Here is a 23099-nt window from a genome sequence, read left to right on the forward strand (position 1 = left end):
AACCAAACCAAATGCTATAGAGCTAGCCTTGGATCACATTCGAACTTGTCAATGCCAAAGTTCAATAATATATTCTGACTCTTTGAGTGTATTACAGGCTTTATTATCTCTGAGACACAACTCTCATCCAGTTCTCTGTCGGGTTCAGCAGAAGATACATTCTCTTCATGAATACAAGTTTGATATCCGCTTCTGCTGGATTCCTAGCCACATTGGGATAAAGGGAAATGAGTTGGCTGACACTGCAGCCAAATCAGCAACACCCACTAATAATCATTGCCTGTCAGTCCCCTATACAGACTACAGGCAAATAATACGCAACAAGATATATACCCAATGGCAAGAACTATGGCATAGAGAGAGAACAAATAAATTTATACCAAATAAAGCCTGTAATAGAAACATGGCAGTCTAGTCTGCTCAGGAATCGGAGCGAGGAAGTTGTTCTTGCTCGACTCCACATAGGACACAGTCATCTGACACATTCTTTTCTGCTGAGGGCGGATGACCCTCCAATGTGTGAGTCTTGTGACACCGTTTTAACTTTAAAGCATATTTTAATAGATTGCGTTCATTTTACCCATGTTCGCAATAAACATTTTACCGCTTTTACCCATCCGACTGAGCCTTATACCAGTCAGATTTTATCAGACAACGACCACGTGTCGGCAGTTTTTAAGTTTTTACAAGCTATTAATATATACACACATATATAAATAACAATTTGACAAGGTAACCTTTTTAAAGCTTACCAGAATTTATCTTTGATGATATTTTAATCGTTTCCTGGCGCAGTATAACCTTAGTTGTTTTTGCACCTTGGATACCATTCTGTTATTTTCTTAGTCCATCTGTCATCATGTCTTCGAGCTATATGTCCTGCCCAAGACCATTTTAGTTCTTTAGTTTTGATAAGACTGTTCTTTACTTGAGTTTGCTGCCTAATCCATGTGTTTCTCTTCTTACAGTCTGATCTAACAGTCTGATTCCCAATATAATTCGTTCCATTCTTCGCTGTGTAGTTCTCAGCTTCTCTTCCATTCTTTTGGTGAGTGCCCAAGTTTCACTTCCATAAGTCATGGTGGGGAGTATACATTGGTTCATTATTTTACGTTTCGGACAAACTGGGATATTGCTCTTCAGTATGTGACTATATTTCCTGAATGCTATCCATCCAAAATTTATACTTCTCTTGACTTCCAGCCATTTATCATTATTACAGCTAATAACTTGTCCCAGATAAGTATATGACTCCACCTTTTCAATTACTGCTCCTTCAATCATTATTTCCCTTTCCGTGGCATACTTCTTCATCATTACTTTTGTTTTAGCCATATTCATCTTTAGTCCAAAATCCTTACTAACTGTACATAACTGATTAAGATTTCCTCTAATTCTTTGGGATCGTGGCTTATGACCACAATGTCATCTGCAAATCATAAATGGTTTAGGTACTCTCCGTTCACAATGACTCCTTTCTGTGACCAGTCTAATCTTCAAGCTTCATCAAGGGCAGCAGTAAACAGCTTTGGAGATATTGTCTCCTTGTCGAACTCCTTTCTTGATTTTAAATTTCCTACTGTCTTTGTCTAGTCTAATAAAGGAGGTAGCATTCTCATATATTTTCTTCAAAATCATAATATATGGAGTATCTATGCCTTGTCTTTCCAGTGCCCAAAACATTGCCTTGTGCTGTATGGAGTCAAATGCCTTTTCGTAATCCACAAATGCCAGGCATAATGGTGTTTTATATTCATTTGCTTTCTCCATTAGCTGTGATATTACGTGAAGGTGATCCATAGTTGAGAATCCTGTGATAAAGCCAGCTTGCTCTTTCGGTTGATTCTCATCAAGTATTCTTTCTAATCTGTTAGTAATTACCCTTGTGAACAACTTGTAGATGTGGGATAACAAGCTAATTGGTCTATAATTTCCAATATCTGATTTATCTCCTTTCTTATGCAGCAAAACTATGATTGCATTATTCCACTGCTTAGGCATCACACCTTTTCTAATGCACTTTGTGAAGAGCCTTGCCAGTTTTTGTGTTATGTCTCTTCCTCCCAATTTTAACAACTCTACAGTAACTTCATCTTCCCCCGGGGTTTTCTGATTCTTCATTTTCTTCAATGCATGTTCTACCTCATCAGGAAGAATATCGGGTATGTCGTATGTGTTGCTAATTTGCAATCCATCTTCCCCACTGCTGGCATCATACCTTCGCTCCTTGTATAATTCTCTATAGTAGTCTTCTGCTATTTGAATTATGACTTCTCTGCTGTTTATAAGTACATAATCTAATTTCTTCAGTTTAGAAACGCTATTCTTCAGTTTCAGTATCATTTGTCTTTCTGTATTACTGCTCATGGCTGCTGATTTAAATCCTTTATTTTCCCTTAATGCTTGTTCTTCTTTTCTTGTGTTAAATCTTATGTCCTCTCTGAGTCTCTTTCTAATGGCTTTGCATAACTCAGTATACTCAATTTTCTCCTTGTCAGTGTTTATCTTGCTCTTCATTTTTCACCTTCGGTTCATCATAACAAGTGTTTCTTGACTAATTTTTTCTTCCTTGGATTTCTTTTTCCCTATAGGTTTCTTGGGCTTTATCACTTTCAGAAAGTTGTAATATTCCTCGTTGATATCTTGGTCCTGAGCAGTCTGCAGAAGCTCAAACTTGTTCTTAAGTTCCAGTACATACTGCTTTTTAATCTCTTCTGTTATCTCAAAGACTTTTGTATTGTTTACTCGAGTCAGTTTTTTCCTTTCCTTTCCTACATCTATATCAAGTGTACACCTTACCATTCTGCGATCACTTCCAACATTTATCTTATTCAGGATGGTAACATCATTCACAATATATCTTCTGTTAGTGAGGATGAAGTCGATTTCATTAGTAGTTAATCCATTTGGACTCTTCCCTGTCCACTTTCTGTTCACCCTTTTCTTGAAAAAAGTGTTCATTACTGACAATCCTTGAGATTCTGCAAATTCCACAAGTCTTTCGCTTCTTTCATTTCTTTCACCAATTCCAAAATTTCCTATAGTTCCCCTTTCTGCGCTGTTTTCTTTTTCCAACTTTAGCATTGAAGACCCCCATAATAATAGTGTAGTGGGTTTTCTGCTCATCTAGAAGACTCTCAATTTCGGTGTACCTTTCTTCAACCTCTTCATCGTCGTGGCTCAATGTTGGTGCACAAATCATTATAACCTTTAGCTTGTACCTCTTAGAAATCTTGAGTATTAGTCTTGACACCCTGGTGATGTACTTTTGAATTCCAAAATGTTGTTTTCTAAATCTTTATGGACCAGAAACCCAACTCCACCTTCATTCCTTTCACTGTTTCCATTGGTGTACAGCAGATTTCCACTTGATAAACTTATAAGTGATTCATTTCTTCTTCTTGTTTCAGCCATCTACATGAATACAAATCTTTTTTGAGCCTAACCCCCCCCCCCATTGTATGTACATCATATTGTGCACCTTAAATAGCCAGAAATTGTTTAATGAACAATTAAAAAAGATCCAAAGTTACCAGCAATAACATCAGAATCAGGTACCATCTCTAGAAAATATACAATTTCCAATCATTTTGAAGAAACATATAATAGACACAGTATTAAAACATACAAATTGGATATTTTAAAAAAGTCTCTTCCAAAGCAAAAAAAAAAAAAAAAAAGTCTTCCAAATCCAAAATGTTTCCTACAAAGATGCTGAATGAAAATACTGAATGAAAGCCAATGAAAATATTGCTAACATAATTGTTTATTAGATCATAGTTTATAATGAGGCAAAAAAAGTTAACGTTATCAGCATACTGTTGGCCTTCATAAGTAGTTGCATCAGAAATTGGAATGTCATTTAAATATAATTCTCCTCATAATGATCCACCCCAAGTAAATTTATGATATATTAATCCCTTAGATCATTTGGAAATATTAAGTTTTATTGTTAAGGCAGATCGAGATATTTTTCGAATAAAAATTAAATTGTTGTGCATTATCACTGAGAATAGATGGTTCAGTGGATCGAACACAATTGGACAAAATTTACATTATGATGAAGATTATAAATGATAATGGGAGAAAGGAAATTTTATTTCCACAAATGGGGCATCAAACTTGAAAGAAAAGCCATAGGGTTATATAACTGCGTGAAGGAATCATTAAATAATAATTGTGATAATTATAAATGTATTTTTGAAAAATCAAAGTCTAGTTACTTATGGTACAGAAATTAATAAAGGTGAACAAAAGGTTTTCTGGATATTAGTAGATAAGGAGATAAGTACATTAGTAGATAAGTAGATAATTAAGTCACAACCAGTAATAAAAATTTGGTGCTTGGCACATTGAGTGCAACTAGCCTTGGGAAGACACTAGCATTTATTTTGATGAAGTTATAGCCATTTTTAAGACAGTGTCGAGAATTGCTGAGATTATTAAAAAAATGTTGGTGGGCTTCTGTACTGTAGCCCCAAAACTTAGATTTTGGAACTACTAAAGATTTCTAGTTAACATTTGATTAAAGAATTTTCAATGCTTAATCCAGACCTCTGTTAACATTATGTAACATTTTAAAAATTTTACTTTTTGAAAGATAGAACCTTTTTAAACATTGACTGCATAAAATTAGCGAGTCCCTCATTAAGTCGGGCAGTAAATTTTTAAAAAGGTTCTATAGTTTTTGGTGTTTCCATATGAATTTGGGTGTTTCCAAATATATAATAATAATAATATATCAGATTTATTAACAATATTTATCTTCTCTATAGAATAAGCTTATTAATCTTTGCTACAAGTAAACCAAGAAGCTAAAAAAAAATTCTGTCTTTTGTGTGGTCAGTATGATGATCCTGAACCAACAACCAGGGCCTGCCCGAACAAAAGCGGGACCCGGTGCAAAGTTGACTTGCGGGGCCTTGATACAAATTTCATACAACAAATTAATTTATTGCATTTTGATATTTATTACATTGCACAAATTGGTTTAGTAAGGATTACATGAAAATGATAAATAATTAAATTATTTTAATAAAATTAACATTTCAATCACCAAAAAATCTTTAATAAATCAAATAAGAAAAATAATTGCTTTATATACTTATAAAATACAATTTGGTACGTGACTTAATGGAATAAGGTCACAATATGTGATTTTTGTTTCATTTTCTTGTTTTATAGCAAATTCGTTGATAATATCATCATAATTTAGTTTTTTGGCTATTTCGGATTCGATAGATAAAATGGCTAAGGAGGTAAATCGTTCTTGACTAATGCTAGATCTCAAGTAATTTTTTATTATTTTCAATCTTGAGAAAGATCTTTCTGCAGATGCAACGGTAAATGGTAAGGTTAATATAATTTTCAGAACAGTAACAAAATTTGGATACAATTCAGATAAATTATTTTTCAGTAAATATTGTAATATTTGTAATATTGTGATCCTGGAAGACAAAACTCGACGACAAATTTTGATTTCATTAAATAAATCAGTGCAATCAATATCATCTTGCAAGGTCGCATTTAAGTCTTTGCAACATTTAAGAAGATCGTTTTCAGTCAGTTTTTGAATATTATCCGAATTATATAAAAAACCATATGATGTCTCATGTTCGTGATATATTTTGAATCTTTTCTTAAAGAAATAATCGCACTCTCGATTATGACTAGAAAATATTGAATTCTGAAATATTCTTCACCTGATGAAATAGACTGATCGGTTCCTTCATAACAAAATTACCTTGTTTTTCGTACAGTTCTTTGATTCTTAAATTCAGATGTCACTTGTAATTCTTCAGCTTTTTCCTTTGGAGTTATTAAAGAAGATTTGAATCCTGATTCATGATACTGTTCAAAAAAATTTAAAAAGCCTTTTAAATGTGAATTTGCAGTACCGATATCTCTATTTGAATTTTGAAATATCTTGCTCACAATATTTACTTCATTCAGTATGTCATACCAAATGACCAAACTTAATAAAAATTCAAATGAAGTAAGTTTATTTTCGATTGATTGGATTTCGGATTTCATTTTCATGTCACTAGTATGTTCATAAAGGTATTTCAAAGCTAGAGAAAATTGTGGTACTTGGTATCTCACAGATTTCACACTTTCGAGGCTACATTCCCACCTCGTTTCTGACAGTGGTTTTGGAGTAAGATGTTTGACATGCTCTTTTAATATATCCCAGCGTATCACAGAACTTGCAAAAATATTATATATGCTTTGTAAAGTCCCAAAAAATGAATTTGCAAGAGGAGATGATTTTGAAATGTCTCCAAGAACTAAATTCAAATTATGACTTCTGCAGTACATATACTGTGCTTTGGAATTCTTTTGCAGGATAAGCTTGCGCGCCTTTATATAAACCTCTCATATGAGCTCCGTTATCGTACCCCTGTCCTCGACAGTTCCCCTAATCTAATTCCTCCTTTTCTAATATGTTTCAATTTTGGCGATAACCCTTTTCCTGTCAAGTCTTTTACTGTTTCAAAACAAATAAATCGTTCTTGTATCTCGCATCACTTTCAGAGTTATCTACATTAACACATCTTAAAATAACAGATAATTGTTCTTGATGGCTTACGTCTGGAGTGCAATCTAATAAAATTGTGAAATACTTAGCTTTCCGAACTGTATTTATTATTTCCTTTCTAACTTTTTTAGCCAAAGCAGAAATCAGTTCATCTTGTATTCTATGAGATAGATAGGAATGCGGTGCTGATTCTACGCACCGATTCAAATGTTTCATGATTGGGTCAAATCTTGCAAATAATTCTATGAGACCTAAGAAATTACCGTTGTGCGGTTTATATAAAGCATCGCTACTGCCCCCGAACGCCAGATTATGCTCTGATAAATATAAAATTGCAGCCACTATTCGTTCAAACACATCTTAAACGCTGTGTTTCATTTTTAATTATTTTTTCATGTTCTTTGTCAATAGTGTTTCCAAGTTTCAAATTCTTTTCAAGTTGTAACAATTTGTACATAGCTTGTAAATGATATTCTGATCTTTCGTGACTTTGTAATCGCGAACTTAAATGTACCCAATCGTTAAATCCAGTTAAACACAGAGAAGTGGTATTTGAAGAGAATAACTTACACGCATTACACAATGTGGCATCTTTGTACTTTGAGTAGAGTAACCACCTTCGTTCTTGACGTTCCCCATTCGTTAATTTTCTTAAATAATAATTTTCAGAAAAACTTCTGTTATTTTTATCTTTCGGAAAATCATAGTTTTTTACTTGTCATGCCATTTTGTATGATAGCCATTCTAAATTTATCAGTTATAATTTCGGGCCAAGTACCAGGATCATTGATATCGACATTTTTGTCTTGTCGCTTTGTTGATTCTCTTGAAGCTGCGGTCCTTGGAATAATTCATCTTGTTCTTTGTTCGATGCTGACAAAAAATTCTCCGTCTGTACATTTCCCTCTGCTTCATGATTATCTTCCCATTCTACAGTTTTCTTATCATCGCTTTCCTCTTCATTAGGACGAGAGCTGGCTTTATGATAATCAGGATCGTTTTCGTGGATGTCGCACGGCGTAATTTCATTTCCGCGAGTTTGATCTTCCAGTAACAGTGAATTATGCGTTTCTTCAGTTTGTTGCACATTTTTGGTTTTTAAAAATTTTGTGAGGGAGTTCCTCTGTTTTTCTGTAATTTCTTCTCTCTTTCTTTTTTTCTTCAATTTATCAGAGCCACACATACTTTCTTCCTGGATGATATGTTATTTATTTTCACACCTTGCGAATCGCGATAAAAACGTACGATGTACAATCAGCTGTCATATGTGTGTGTGTATATATATATATATTCGTATTTGTGGAGAATATTTATTCAATAATTTCAAATGAAACTCCAAAAAATTATTATAATTATTATTTTTATTTGTAGGCTTCAATCAGCCTAATTGTTTATAAGGTCTCTAAGAGACTCCAGGGGCTCATATCTGGTGAAAAACCCCAGGGGTTCACACCTGGTGAGTATGGGCTTGGCACACCCAGGGTCCTGAGCTGGATATCATCATTCTTCTCTTTCTTGGTGATTTCCTTCTACTTATCTCTCTCTCTGGGTAACTCAGGAATTTTTTTTTGCTGGTGCAGCATAAGCCACAGGCTTCCTTGCCTCATATAGCTAATAATAATAATAATGGCCTACTAAAGAAGCATAGTTAATGAGTAGCCTACTAAAGAGGCTTAAAATGAATAGCCTAGTTGGTGATATATATAGCCTTTAGAGTACAATAACTATGCAAACGCTGGCAACATACTCTGACCGTTTGGTCGTCCCGGAGTATAAACAGAAAATTTATTTATGCAATCGTATGTCTGAGCTTGTAAGGAGAGATATTTGAAAGAAAATATATTTTTCCATGTTCTTTGGAGAATTCTTGGCAGGCTTTCAGATAATGTTAATAACATGATTATTGACATTTTATATCTTATGTATATTAAAAATATGGCGATGTCGCTAGATTTTGCAACAGTATTAAAACAAAAAAAAAAGAAACCATTTTTATTTTGCAAAATCAGTCAGCGGCACGGGGCCTTGTGCACTCGCACTGCTTGCACCCCCCCCCCCCTCGGGCCGGCTCTGCCAATAACAGTATAGTACAACCATCATAGCTTCATCCCACCTTCTTTTGTACTTCTTCTCCACTGATTGTATGTCCTGGTGGAATTTCCCCCCCATGTTTTTCATTAACATTGCCCAGATTTGGTTTAAAAAAATAATCCAAGTGAGAATGCAGAATCTAATGGAGTTTGACTGACATTCTGCATTTCATTTTTCCATAATTTTCAATCATATATTTTCAACTAGTTCATTGTGATTGTTACTCTTAATGTTACAAAGAAAGCCATTCACTACAAGGCAAAATGATTGTGAAGCACTTCACTCAGCATTAGTCATTTTATTTTCCAGTTTTTGAAGCTAACATCTACTTTACTTGTGGAACAATAAATATGCTACTTCAGTTTACATAGATTGTATATACTCGATGGTGTCCCATTGAGGATTCAGTGCTTAACAGATTGTTTGATCAGTCCCAGCTTGATACGGAGTGGTGAGAGAAAACTGTTTCTTGGCACCAAGGGATTGTTTACTATATTATGTGCACCAGGCTGAAACTTTAATTCTGGCAGACCATTCTTTTCTTTTATAAAATAAATGTTCTTGTTTATACTCCAGCACGACCACCAGGTCAATGGAGTTAACAATAAATCATCAGTACAAACTTTAATCATATTTAGTAGTCATGGGCTTGAACCCCGGTCACTCAAAACGAGCGCTTGCTGCTGCACTCATGCTCCTGACCACTTGGCTATGTCATAGTGCTGATCTACTTCCCTGATGTTCCAGAGACATAGAAAGCAAAGGAACTTTGCTTTCTCTGGCTCTTTTAGTGAAATCACCTTGCAAAGCCAGAAGGAACTCCAGGATCTCGAATCCTCACAAACACTCATTTATATTAGTCACACTTCTCTAATATGTGCTTTAAACTTTATAGCCTTGTTTAATATGAATAGAGTGCACAATAAGAATTGGTGGGTGTATTGTAAAGCAGTACAGCTATCAAACTTATACTTGAACTGTTTATTAAACAACTCCACTGTTCAGGATTGTGATCATTACCAGTTTCTTCATAAAGGCCAATAAAATCAAAACAGTAGCATAAGGATTCTGCCAATTTCTGTTTGTCCACTTTTAATAAAATTTGGAATGGTTTGGTGAATATTGTTAAAAGGCTCAAATATAAAATTTCCTGAAAATCCATCCACTGGGAATTGAATTGTTACTTCTGGACATACAGACATGATGAAGACAATAGGCACATATGCATACACCTAGTGATCACTGAATTGTGACCACCTCATCTGTAATGGACTAGGCCACATGGCTCGCAGTATAAAAGCCAAAAAGCTTTGTATACTAGAGTAGTGGTAATTTGTATCTGATCATGCAAGTCAGAGTGATAAAGTAGCAGTTATGGGATTGTGGGTGCTTCCATATCTGAAATGGCATATCTTGTTGGTTGCCTACAGCCCACTGAAATGTGCATGGTTGAGGTGTACAAAGAATGGTGTCAAACGGGTTAAACCACCTGCTGCTGACAGAACTGTAAAGGATCATGTAAGGTGGATATTTGTGGTGAGTGAAGGGTGTGGCTTGTAAAGGCCCAGTGGCAAGTCACTGTGTGACAGTTGACATTGCAATACAGTGTGGGGAATGCAAGAACAATATCCCAAATGACGATACTCTGCACACTCAGACATAAGGAGTTCCATGACAGATGACCCAATAGACACTCTTTTCTCACCGCTGATCATTGTTGACAGCAAATGTTGTAGTGCCAATGGCATGCTTATTGGACACTGAAGGATTGGAAATGAGTGTATTTGTCAGATGATTCCAAATACCTCTTGCAACATGCCACTGGATGCCTTTGTGTGCGGTGTCCGTGGAGCCATTATGCATAGTTCCCACTATCAAGCAGGTGACTGTGGTTGCTTAATATGGAGCATGTTTTGTTGGCAAGAATTAGAATCCCTGGTGTGTATGGATCAACATTTCACTGATGTGGTCTTCCGACAGCTCTTAGGAGATCATGTGCACCCTGCTGTGTTGCATCTTTTCTTGGACAGAAACAGGATCTTCCTAGCTGATGATATGCCTTGTCATTGTGCCTGCACTGTGCATGAGTGGTTCAAGGAACACTGTGAATGTATCACTCATCTTTATTGGCCTTCAAGTTTAGCTAACTTCAGTTGAATTGAACAACTGTGATATGTTTTGGAACAGAAGTGAGGCATATGGACACACCACTGTCATATATTCTGACACTGTGAAAATCCTTGTAGGTACCGTTGCTGCAGATCCCTATGAATGTCTTCAGACATCTAGTGCAGTTAATGCCTAGGCAAATTGCAGCTGTTATGCAAATCGTAGCCCAATATAGTATTAAGTAGTTGGTTACAATTCATTGATCACTGAGTGTGTATATATGTGTGTGAACACACCCAAAAAGAGGGAAAAGGATGGGATATACATTGGAATATACAGTAATCAAATAATTTTATATGGTAAAATCCCATGAAAAGAAATTCTAGGATGAACCCGAATCATTTTGTTCAAATAAATATTGCTCAAAGTTATTTTAAAAACCAATTATTTGTTCAGATAAGTTCTACTATACTTTTGTGACATACAGAAGTAGTAATTTGCACCGTATTATATATAAATATTGACTTTAAAATTGATAATAAATTGTATATGACATCAAACTCATTAGCTACACTTAAAAATATATACATATAAAAAAAGTATGGTTTCATTACATAACTGAATAAACTGATAGTTTGTAGTACTGATTTATAAATCATTCGTCATCCCCTTCTGCCTTTTTGCCATGTTCATAATTAAAATAACTTGAGGGTGTTCCAGAGATGTTTCTCTGATCAGAGATGCAATCTAAATAAATATTTCAGGTTAAATCAACAAAATATTTATTTATTTATCTTAAATAAATTAAACATGCATAAAACTCAAAGAATAAGAAAATTGAACTACACATGTAAATTTTAAATACTACATAGATTATTTGCACTTAGTATTGGTAGTAGGAAATAATGCAAGAAAGCAAGCTTATATAGCATCATCCAAGGAAAAAAAAATTCCCATATCACCTATCTATCTCCTACAATAGTTTGTCTATTTCTTCCTTGAATTATTTGAACTCCACTTCCACAACAACAGATGAAGCGTGTTACAGCAATCAACCACCCATTGACTGAAGGCAAATCTCCACACATTCTATTCTGTGATAATCCTTCAATTTGAGTTTGTCCCCTCGTGCATAGTCTGAGAAAAAGGAAGAATCCCATCAGCATTGAGTTTTCTCAGGCCATTCAAAGCCTTAAACACCTCAATTGGATCATCTCACAGGTGCCTAGTCTCTAGGTGCTGCGGTTTGCAGAACTGAAACATTTCCCTCACCAGTCTTGTTACCCTTCTCTGTACACATTCCAGCGCTCTGTATCTTTCCTAAAATGAGACTTGCATCCCTGTATGCAGTACTCATGACATGGCCTGACCATTGCCATATACAATGGGGGTAATTACCTCCTTATCCCTGCTGGAAAAATTCCTGTATACTACTGACAAAACCCCATGAGCTGTCTTGCCAGTCTGTCTGCACTGCTTAGAGAACTGCATATATGACTGCACAATTACCCTCATGTCCTTTTCATTTTACACTACCCTGAGTATAGTACACATAGTTGGTACACTTCTTTGGGATTACTGTTGTCCTTATGCAGTACCTTGCATTTGTCAGTGTTAAACTTCAATTGCCATTTTTCAGCCCATCTGCCCAATTTTTCTAGAATTTGTTGCAGCAGCATACCTTCATTACTGTTATTAACCACCCTGCCAACCTCTGTATCGTCTGTGGACATTGCCTGATATACCTTCATCAGTATCAATAATAAATACAGAAAATAAATTACAACAAACAAAAATTAAAAAAAGAAATTAGGCTGTTTCTTTATTATTGAAGTAGATAACTTTTGGATGACCTTTATATTAAGCATAAAAATCCTTCAAATCTTGAACTAAAGCTACACATTCTTCTTTAAAAAATAAAAAAATAAAAAAGTTGATTTTTATATTCATTGTAATTGGATGTTACTTTATGGTAATGAGGTTTACCTGTGTATCAGTCATGCTCTAACAGATTGAACATCATGCTTACCATTAAACATGTACCACTCAAGTGCCAGTAGGCACTGTTTCTTCAGGAGCAGGAATTCTCAGAGCTAACCTGATATCTTAAAGATTGCAGAATTTTTATTACATTAGCTAAATAAGCTAAAAGAAGCCCAGAGAATAAACTGAGAAAATTAAAATATACTTTTCAGATTATAAATTTAAATTCTTTTTAACTATTTGAACATGTATAGTGTGAAATTTGTCTTTTAGCCTGTGTAGTGTGAAATTTCTTAAAGGAATGCAGATAATTTTCAGACATTTTGGTATTTTCTGCACTACTACTTCAGCAACTGAACTGCTGTCCTCATCATACATCAACTTGATAGTATATTAAAGATAAAGTTCTTGATAGTGTATTAGGGATAAATATTAGATAAAGATAATTTAAAAATTGCAAAAGGGAATTGCTGAAAGGTGGTCAGACTACATAAAAGTAGTATGTAAGTAGGTACCAAGTCATCATCATCAGCCATTTTCAATCCACTGCAGAATGAAGGCCTCTCCAGCAACTTTCCAGTTCCTTTTGTTTTTTGCAATGGCCATCCATTTACTGCCCATGAACTCTTTAATTTCATCTGTCCATCTCCGTTGTTGTCTTCCTGGTTTTCTTTTAGCTCCTCTTGGGTACCATTCTGTTATTTTCTTAGTCCACATGTCGTCATTTCTTCAAGTTATGTATCCTGCCCAAGTCCGTTTCAGTTCTTTAGGTTTGATAATAATGTCCTTTACTTGAGTTTGCTGCCTAATCCATGTGTTTCTCGACAGTCTGATTCCTAATGTAATTTGTTCCATTCTTCTCTGTGTAGTTTTCAACTTCTCTTCCATTCTTTTGGTGACTGCCTAAATTTCACTTCCATAAGTCATGGTGGGGAGTATACATTGGTTCATTATTTTACGTTTCAGACAGGTTGGTATATTGCTGCTTGGTATGTGACTATATTTCCTGAATGCTATCCAAATTTTATTTTTCTCTTGACTTCCAGCCATTTATCATCATTACAACTAATGACTTGTCCAAGATAAGTATATGAATCCACCTTTTCAGTTAGTCCAAGTAATGATAAACAAGTCTGCCACAGGAAGGGATATAATTATCTTCGATGATTATATCCCTTCTTGTGGCAGACTTGTTTATCATTACTTTTTTTTTAACCATATTCATCTTTAGTTTGAAATCCTTACTAACTCTGCATAATTGATTAAGATTTTCCTCTAATTCATTGGCCTTGTGGCTTATGATAACAATATCATCTGCAAATCGTAAATGGTTTCGGTATTCTCCATTCACATTGACTCCTTTCTGCGACCAGTCCAATCTTCTGAAAGCCTCTTCAAGGGCAGCAGTAAACAACTTTGGAGATGTTGTGTCTCCTTATCGAACACCTTTCTCAATTTTAAATTTGCTACTGTCTTTGTCTAGTCTAATAAAGGAGGTAGCGTTCTCATATATTTTCTTCAAAATCCTAATGAATGGGACGTCTATGCCTTGTCTTTCCAGTGCCTGAAACAAAGTCAAATTCCTTTTCATAATTCACAAATACCAGGCATAATGGCAAAAGAGCAAGCCAGCTTGCTCTTTTGCTTGATTCTCATCAAGTATTCTTTCTAATCTGTTAGTAATGACCCTTGTGAACAACTTGAAGATGTGGGACATCAAGCTAATTGGTCTATAATTTCCAATTTCTGATTTATCTCTTTTCTTATTCAGCAAAATTATGATTGCATTATTCCGCTCCTTAGGCATCATGCCTTTCCTAATGTATTTTGTGAAGAGTCTTGCCATTTTTTGTGCCGTGTCTCTTCATCCTGATTTTAACAACTCTACAGTAACTTCATCTTTACCTGGGGATTTTTGATTCTTCATTTTCTTAAATGCATCCTCTGCCTCATCAGGAAAGATATTGGGTATGTCATGTGTTGCTAATTTGTGATCCATCTTCCCTACTGCTGGCATCATTCCCTTGCTCCTTATATAATACTTTATAGTAGTCTGCTGTTTATAAGTATACCATCACTATTCTTCAGATTTATTTTCATTTGTCTTTGCATATTACTACTGCTCATGACTGCTGATTTAAGTCCTTTGTTTCCCTTAATGCTTGTTCTACTTTTCTTGTTAAATCTTCTTATGTCCTCTCCGGGTCTCTTTCTAATGGCTTTGCGTAACTCAGTATACTCAATTTGGTCCTTATCAGTGTTTACCTTGATCTTCATTTGTCATCTTCAGTTCATCATGATAAATGTTTCTTGACTAATTTTTTTCTTCTTTGAATTTCTTTTTTTCTGTAAGTGTCTTGGGCTTTATCACTTCAGAAAGTTATTGTATTTCTCATTGGTCCTGAAAGGTTTGCAGAAACCCAAACTCATTCTTAAATTCCAGTACATACTGCTTTTTGTCATCTTCTGTTATCTCAAAGACCTTCATATTATTTATTGGAGTCAGTTTTTGTACCAAGTTAATCATCTATAATTCTGATGTTGAATATTTTCTGTTGGTTTTTTTTTTTTTTTTTTGCTGGTCAACAAGAACTTAAAAAAAGTGTTTTTATTGGCAATAGTTATGTTAAAAAAATTATGTTCTTTGCTATATCATTCATCCCATTTTTATGCTTACTCCCTCACAAAATGCAATACTTAGGGCCGTTCATGGAATGGAGGTTTGGAACATGTGTCTTTGATTGATGACAAAGGCAGTACTGGAGATCCCTTTGAAGGTACCATGAGACAATAAAATTTAATCAGCTCAAGTCAATGCCAAGGAAGTTACTACAAATGCAGACAGTGTTCCTATAGTCTAGTTTAATTTTATACTCGGGTTACATGAATGTATTTCAGCACTCACCCTGTTTGTTCCCATCCTTGCAAATTTTATTTCAAAAAGTGACTGCTCAAGTAAAACTTTTCAAACTGACAAAGTTAAAATGGCTGTCATCATTGGCACTCTGTTGTTATTGTTGAAATATAAATAAATTTTTGTAATTTTTAGCATTGCACAGTTAAAAATATTAATCATACATATTGCAGTGCTAAATTAAAAAGATATCTCTATCTTTTGTTCTAACAAAAAACTGAGCAGTGTACAGAGAGAGTATATCAAGCACCTGCTTGTGTGTTGTTTTTTTTTTCGTCCTTTGCATTACTTACTTGAGAGTTAATTACAGCAGATATGCAATTGCATATCTATATTCAGAACCAAACAGTGTATATTGCTTATTTTTATTAAAAAATATAAACTGTACTTTAAATATACTAAAGTGAAGGTTGTGATGATTACGATATTTTCTTTGAATTTTGCCAATATTAGTCATGAAATTATAAAATGATTAAATATAATTTATCATTTTTAGTTTACTTTTTCTTTTTATCTATCATTTTTGGTTTACTGTGTTTCATTTTACTTTTCAAGCTCTTAGGAAGTGTAAAAGCAGAATTATTTACATTGTCAGAAATTAAAGAAAATGCATTGCTTGTTGAGTTGAATGGTAAATATAAACTTCCATTTGCTTCAAAATAAACTTATTTTATATATTCTTAATTCTATTATGTTTTTTTGTTTGTTATTATTATCTCTTTTCTAATAAGTAGTGCTGATATTGCCAAAAAATAAAATTTGATTTAAACAGGATGCTTAATGACTATCTGAATAAGAAAGTTACAACATTGATTGTTACTGTTTTTATTGAGTCATAATCGGATAAAATAGAAGACAAATTTTATTTTAGATGTCGTGAAATAATTTAGAATTGTATACCAGGTGGTTATAAAATAAGTTTCCCTATTCAGGAGACCCTAGTGTCAAAATGGTTAAGAGTTAGCACTATGAAAATCAGTGGGTATGTCATTTAGGGTATGGGGAAGCGGTATGTAGAGAAAAAAAAAAAAAAAAGTTCAAATTTCTGTCACCAGGGGAAAACTGATTCTACACGTGTAAAGGTTTTCATTTACTTCAAGACACACTGCTTACACAAATGACATCCTGTTAGATAAAAGCAGAAAGGCCAATGCTACCATCAATTATAATTATTGATATTATAACAATATCAATTATTATAATTATCTTTTTTTTGTAAATAATTGTTCGAATATCCTGGAAGTATCAGGAGGCTGTAAACCCCTGGCTTTATGGCTGTGAAGGGCAATAAAGATTATCTCTCTCTCTCTCTCTCTCTCTCTCACAATAACCATTATGGCTCTTATAAAAAAGGAATGTGCTCTTTTAGTAAAACTGTTCTACCAGAATAATAGTAACTTTAATGTAGCACTGCGTGAATACTGGAAACTTAAAGGTTTGTGTAAAGGACTTTTGATGTCAGTGGGGCTTTGAAAACTAATAAATAAATTTGAAGCGACCTGGGAGTTAGGTGTAATTCCAGGCAGGGGACGACCATGTATCAGAACCGAGGTAGTGGATGAAGTGGTAGTTGCAATGTCCTCCAGGTCAAAATGCGAAACACTACCAGTCATTAGTGCCACAGGTGTGTCAAGAGACTTAAATCTTCCTTGGTCTACTGCACGTAAAGTGCTTCAAATAATTTTACACTGGTTCCCGTACAAGATTCACGTAGTGCAAGAACTAAAGTCTTCTGATCAGCAACAACAAATAGACTTTACTCTACGATTTCTGGCTTGTATGGAACTTGATGATACGTGGGCTCGAATGATCTTGTGTGATGAGGCACATTTCACTCTTCATGGGACCGTAAATGCACAAAACTGCTGAATATGGGTAATTTCTCATCCTTCTGTTGTGCATGAAAGACCACTACAAAGTCCATATGTTATAGTATGGTGTGGATTCACAACAGAGTTTATAATCGAACCATTTTTCTTTGAAGAATCTACACCTTATGGTCCCATAAGGTGTATGGTAACTAGTGTACAGTGCTACACTCTTCTATGAGATCACATTATTCCTGCTCTGCAAGAAAAGCAATGCTTGGAGACCGTAGTGTTCATTCAAGGTGGTGCCCCTCCCCACGTTGGTCAACAAGTGAAGGAAATGCTGAGTTCAACATTTGGAAATGATCACATCATTTCTAGAGACTTTCCACAGTTCTAGCCAGCCCGATCACAGACCTCAATCCCTGTGATTTCTGGCTATGGGGATACCTGCAAGACAGAGTTTACAGTGGCGGCATATAGATGCTTGTCGATTTGAAAGCAAGCCCTAAACAGCATGTAGCCAACATCCCCAATGAGATGCTACATGAAACTGTCGCATGCAGTCCTCCATTTTCAGAATGTCATCCCAAGTGAAGGAAAGCACATAGAACAATATCTGTAAATTTCTAAGTTCTGATATTAAAATCTAATCCTAAGTTAAGTATTCCATCTCATGTTTACTCCCTGGTGGCTGAAATTTGAACTAATTTTTTTTCTTCTACCAATCGCTTCCCCATACCCTAAATGACATACCCCTCCCCCTCCCCCCAATTTTCACAGCGCTATCTCTAACTGTTTTGACACTAGGGTCTCCTGAATAGGGAAACTTATTTTATAACCACTCGGTATATAATTATTATATTCCTGCAGGGGGATTTTTTTTTTTTTTTTTGGTACACAACTGGATTGGTCATGCAGTCTCTGAAGTCACAGGATTGGCTTGACTTAAATATGACTTGTGAGATTGATTAAAGAAGATCTATGCAAATAAACTTAAGAATGTTTCTACATTGAAGTAATTTATAATTGAAGGATTTCAGTATATTACAGTAGAGCTTTGTTAACAGTTGTGTAGTCGTCTGCTCAAGTGTTTTCAACTACATAAAACTGTTCATGGAGAGCACTTTCTCTAAACATTTTCATTAACCCTTAAGCAGTTGTACCAGTGTTTTTTGGGGATCATACACATACTCAGAAAGAGTTACTTACTCTGATTATCATCATTAAAAATTGGTAAGAAATAATTCAGAATTGTTCACTTTTTGATGCCACAAACTCAATTGAAAAATCAATTTTTTTTATTAAAAACATTAAAAAATTTATTAAAAAAAAATAAAACCCCCTCTGCATTGCTTTAGACCCGTTTTTTTTATTGCTCCCCTTATTTGGGTGTTAGTATTAGTAGTGGCAAATGATGCAAGAAAGCAAACATATACAGTATCAGCAAAAAAAAAAAAAAAAATCCACAAAACTTCCCATATCACCTGTCCATCCTCTCTAACAGTTTGTCTATTCCTTGAATTTATTCAAACTAACCACCTCTACAACACCAAATGGGAGTTTGTTCCAACATTAAACAATCCATTGGCTTAAGACAAATTTCTGCACATCTGTCCTGCAACCAACTTTCCTCAATTTGAGTTTGTCCCATTGTATGTGTAGTCTGAGCAAGAGGAAGGATTCAATCAGCATTGAATCCATTCAAAGCCTTAAAATCTCAATTACATCTCCTTGTGGGTGCCTAGTCTCCGAATGCTTCAGTTTGCAGAATTGAAGCCTTTCCTGGTAAGGGCACTGTTTTTATCCTCTTACTAATCTCATTGCACTTCTCTGCACTTGTTTTGACAATCTACATCCTTCCTAAAATGAGGCTTCCAGACCAGTTTTATCAATTTGCATTTTGCTCACTGGCAGCAAGCGAAATGTAAATTGAAAAACCCATGTCTTTCAGCAATCGGGTGACTGCCAAAGTACTCTTCAATGGAAGAAACTAGAGGGTAACAATTGGAAGAACTGCCATAAAATATAAAACCAGCATGCTTTGGTAATGGGTGTGAGGTATGCCACTAATTTTAAATTCTTGTTTTTCAACATGTGCATTTGAATTGCATACGTGTATAATTATCAAGAATAGGCTTAACATAATCATTCATTTTTCTTGTTTGTACAATAAAACAGACTTGTTTGATGATAATAAAGCACTAAAGCCCTACATTGGTATTATTAATTATGTTTATTTCTGAATTGGAAATACATACATAATGGGGTCACATAGCTGAGTGGTTAGGAGCGGGAGTGCAGTAGAACACGCTCCTTGAGTAGACCTGGGTTCAAGCCCCTGACTGCCGAATACGGTTGATCTGCCAACCTGCACTGGACCAGCGTGGCAGATTATGGTCCATTTTCCTCAACATGAATTGTTGAGGAGACTTATATCCTGCAGTGGGTTGATAATGGCTGCAGTTTACCTTTTTACGTAATGGGGTTTTGTGGTATTTTCTTACTTCTTCAGTGACCACAGAGACAGTAACTAAGGGTTATTATTATTGAAATCTTAAAATTTTTAGGAGAATTAAAGTTTTAGTAAATCAAAATTACTAACTTGAAGAATTTTAATTACTAATTTGAAGGATGCGGAAAGGTCAGGGAATGATCATCGCATGCATATCTTCGGAGCAATAGGGCCTTAGTTGCTAATGCTCCTAAAAACCAAATAACAACACACACACAGTGGTTACTTAATCTTGTTACCAGGTGGTTTGGTGGAAAAGAGTTTAAGGGATTATTTTTTATAATCTGGATATCAGGTGAGGCTATCATTACTGCATGTATTGGCTTAATGAGGTGACACCTTATGGCATTGAGATGATTTCATCTCGGTGTTATTAATGTCTTTGCTGTATTCAAGCAAACTGAGCAACCAGCTATAACTTTCAGCACTTTTCCTGATTACTCTAAGTAGCAGAAACATGGAATGAAATTATTTGTTTCTGTTTATTTATTTTTTTGTTTCATCCAGTTTATTGTTTGAAGTACCAAGTAATGAAAACTGAAGTGTTTTCATTTCTTTCTGAGATCCTCAGTTCAAGTTGAATTAGCAGAAAAACCTGTTTTCTTAAGCACTCAAACTTAGGTATGTGTTTTTTTTTATAAATTTTATGATTAATTTTAATTATTGTGCAATGCTAATTATAAATTGTGACTGAATTGGCATGTGGCGGCCTGAAATTACTGAATTATAATTTCAGTTTCTGCTGCATGTCATTTCCATAAATACTTTCATGGGCACTGTTCTTTTGAATTGGCATCTGTAATTCCTGCACTCTCTTCCAAACCAATCAGAACACTTGCTGCATATAGTGACCATCCAAACACATTAGTAACAGACTGTCTCACTCCATATTCATAGAACTAATTTTTTCTCTTCCATCCTTTTACTTTCTACTTCTGTTTCTGGAGTAACCTTCATTCACATGTATTTCCCAAAAATCATATCTTGCAGAAATTCAAGTTTAATATCAACAAGTATTTTCTGTCTTCACAGTCTTCAACCCAAACGTGGTACACACTCATACATAAGTGACCTCAAAATATCACCTTAGTAACAATTTTTTGATTGTTTGTTCATTTGGAATAAATGAAATGTGTTACAGTATTAATTATTATACAAGTAAGTATATAACTTAATGCCATTTCTTACATGAATATAATATATGATATCATGAATATGTGATTTGGAAATATAGTCCATTCCGGTTATTTGGGACACATCGGGACTAGTGCATTTTGGCCCGATTAAGCGGCTGTCCCAATTATCCAAAGTGTCACGTAAATAGTTAAAAATACAATGTAACCCCCCCCTTTACAATTGGTTCACTGTACAATCAAATCACGTTATGACGAACTCATCATAGTAAAGTACCGTTCACTATACGATGTGTAGTAAGCACCGGTCATTGTGATCACGTTTGTGAATTGAATTTTAATTCTATTAAACAGCGATTCTAATTAGAGAAAATAGGAGGAATATTATCCACAGGCTATAAAAGCAAAGATATATTAAGCACAAATTTACCCTTTATTACTTTACTTACCAATTAAAAAATTAAATGATATGTGAAAATCGGAAGAATATACGTGATAATCGGAATAATTAATACGTACTGTAATATGTACATACAAACTAGTTGACATTTCTGTTCACTGACATTTGTGGGCGGGGATTAAAATTTAAAACAGTAAAAAGATAAGTAATCAATAACAAAGAACACGGCACACACAAATTGCAAGTAACATAATACGTGCAAGTGAGAACGGAGTAACGAGTTACAAAGCTTTAAAAATAGGAATGAAGAGAAGATTCTGAAAATAATTTTTTTTATATGATTGAAGATTCCATAGAAGTGTAAACACATTTTACCATAATAACCCACAGAATTCCAGCTGTTGGTATTATCGCAAATTGAATAAGATCGAGTTTACTGTCCGTTTATGATAGATTTCACTAACAGAAAAGCCCAATAAACAGGTGATTTGCTAATTGTTTTTATTGTTTTATGGTTATGACCTCCAGAATTTCGACCGAACCACGTGGTACCGTCAGAGACAATCGTAGAGTAATCTCCAGTGCTGCAGTCTCCTGCCCCGATTAAATGGCATGCTGTCCTAATTAAGCGAAGCAAACCCTGGCTATTTTCTCGATTGGTTTCTGTTTTTTAAGATTTGCCCCAAATAAATGGCTGCCCCGATTAACCAGTGGCCCAAATAACCGGAATCCACTGTATTACATTAGTAACAAATTCATTTCTTTCAAACACTAATTAGAATTATGTTTTCAATCATAGTTGACTAATGCAAAAATTTAATAATATTAAACCAATATTCCTAGGAACCAAAGGATTACCTTAATTTAATGTTTGTGTATGCAAAATTGATTCATTATTAAATTATCTTTCTTCTTTTTTACAGGATTAGTACACACTGATGACTGCATTGCAATTAAAGATATTACACGACAGTTACAGATGGAAAATGTTGTTGGAGATAAAGTTTTCGTAAGTATATTTAAATAATTTAGCTTATTTAACATAATTTCCTTTGTTAAATTAACCATCTTCTGTGAACTATTCAGTTCCATTTTTTTGTTTCATTCATTCTATCACCAACACTTTTTTTTAAGCATGTATATGCAGTATTTATGTAGTATCCTTGCTGATGTCAAAATGGAGAAATGACACTGGAAATGTCAATCAAAGTGGTATGTCTCTATATGATTATTATTATTATTCAATTTATTGCATATGCTTCACCCCTGAATAGCTGAAGGCTGTTCAGGGTGCCTATATATATTTGTACATTATAACTTAGACAGCAAACATACGAGTCATACATAAATTATGCATATATAAACATTAGTTTCTATACAATAATACTACAAATAACATCCAATACGAACAAATAAAGCACATATATATGCAGTGACACAAGCAAAAGGTAGAGACATATAAATGCATATGTATCGTAATATTAGCAATTAACAATGCAAGAAAGCAATCTTATGCAGCATCAGCCAAAAAAAAAAAAAACAAAAAACCCTCCCATTTCACTCCCTCCATTCATTCCAAATGCCTGTCCAGATCAGCCTTAAATTTAT

General features: G+C 34.5%; 1 protein-coding gene across 1 annotated transcript in view; it reads left to right on the forward strand.

Annotated features, from left to right (window-relative positions):
• Nucleotides 1–23099, forward strand: part of Orc4 (origin recognition complex subunit 4) — a 181814-nt gene that overhangs the window by 29323 nt on the left and 129392 nt on the right. The window contains exons 3-4 of the mRNA XM_090388705.1: nucleotides 16191–16266; nucleotides 22415–22500. Of these exons, the coding sequence (XP_090244831.1) occupies nucleotides 16191–16266; nucleotides 22415–22500 (162 nt within the window). The remainder of the gene's footprint in view (nucleotides 1–16190; nucleotides 16267–22414; nucleotides 22501–23099) is intronic.

The sequence above is a fragment of the Mastigoproctus giganteus genome, chromosome 14, assembly GCF_048544385.1.
Source record: "Mastigoproctus giganteus isolate SK-2022 chromosome 14, ASM4854438v1, whole genome shotgun sequence".
Taxonomy (NCBI): domain Eukaryota; kingdom Metazoa; phylum Arthropoda; class Arachnida; order Uropygi; family Thelyphonidae; genus Mastigoproctus; species Mastigoproctus giganteus.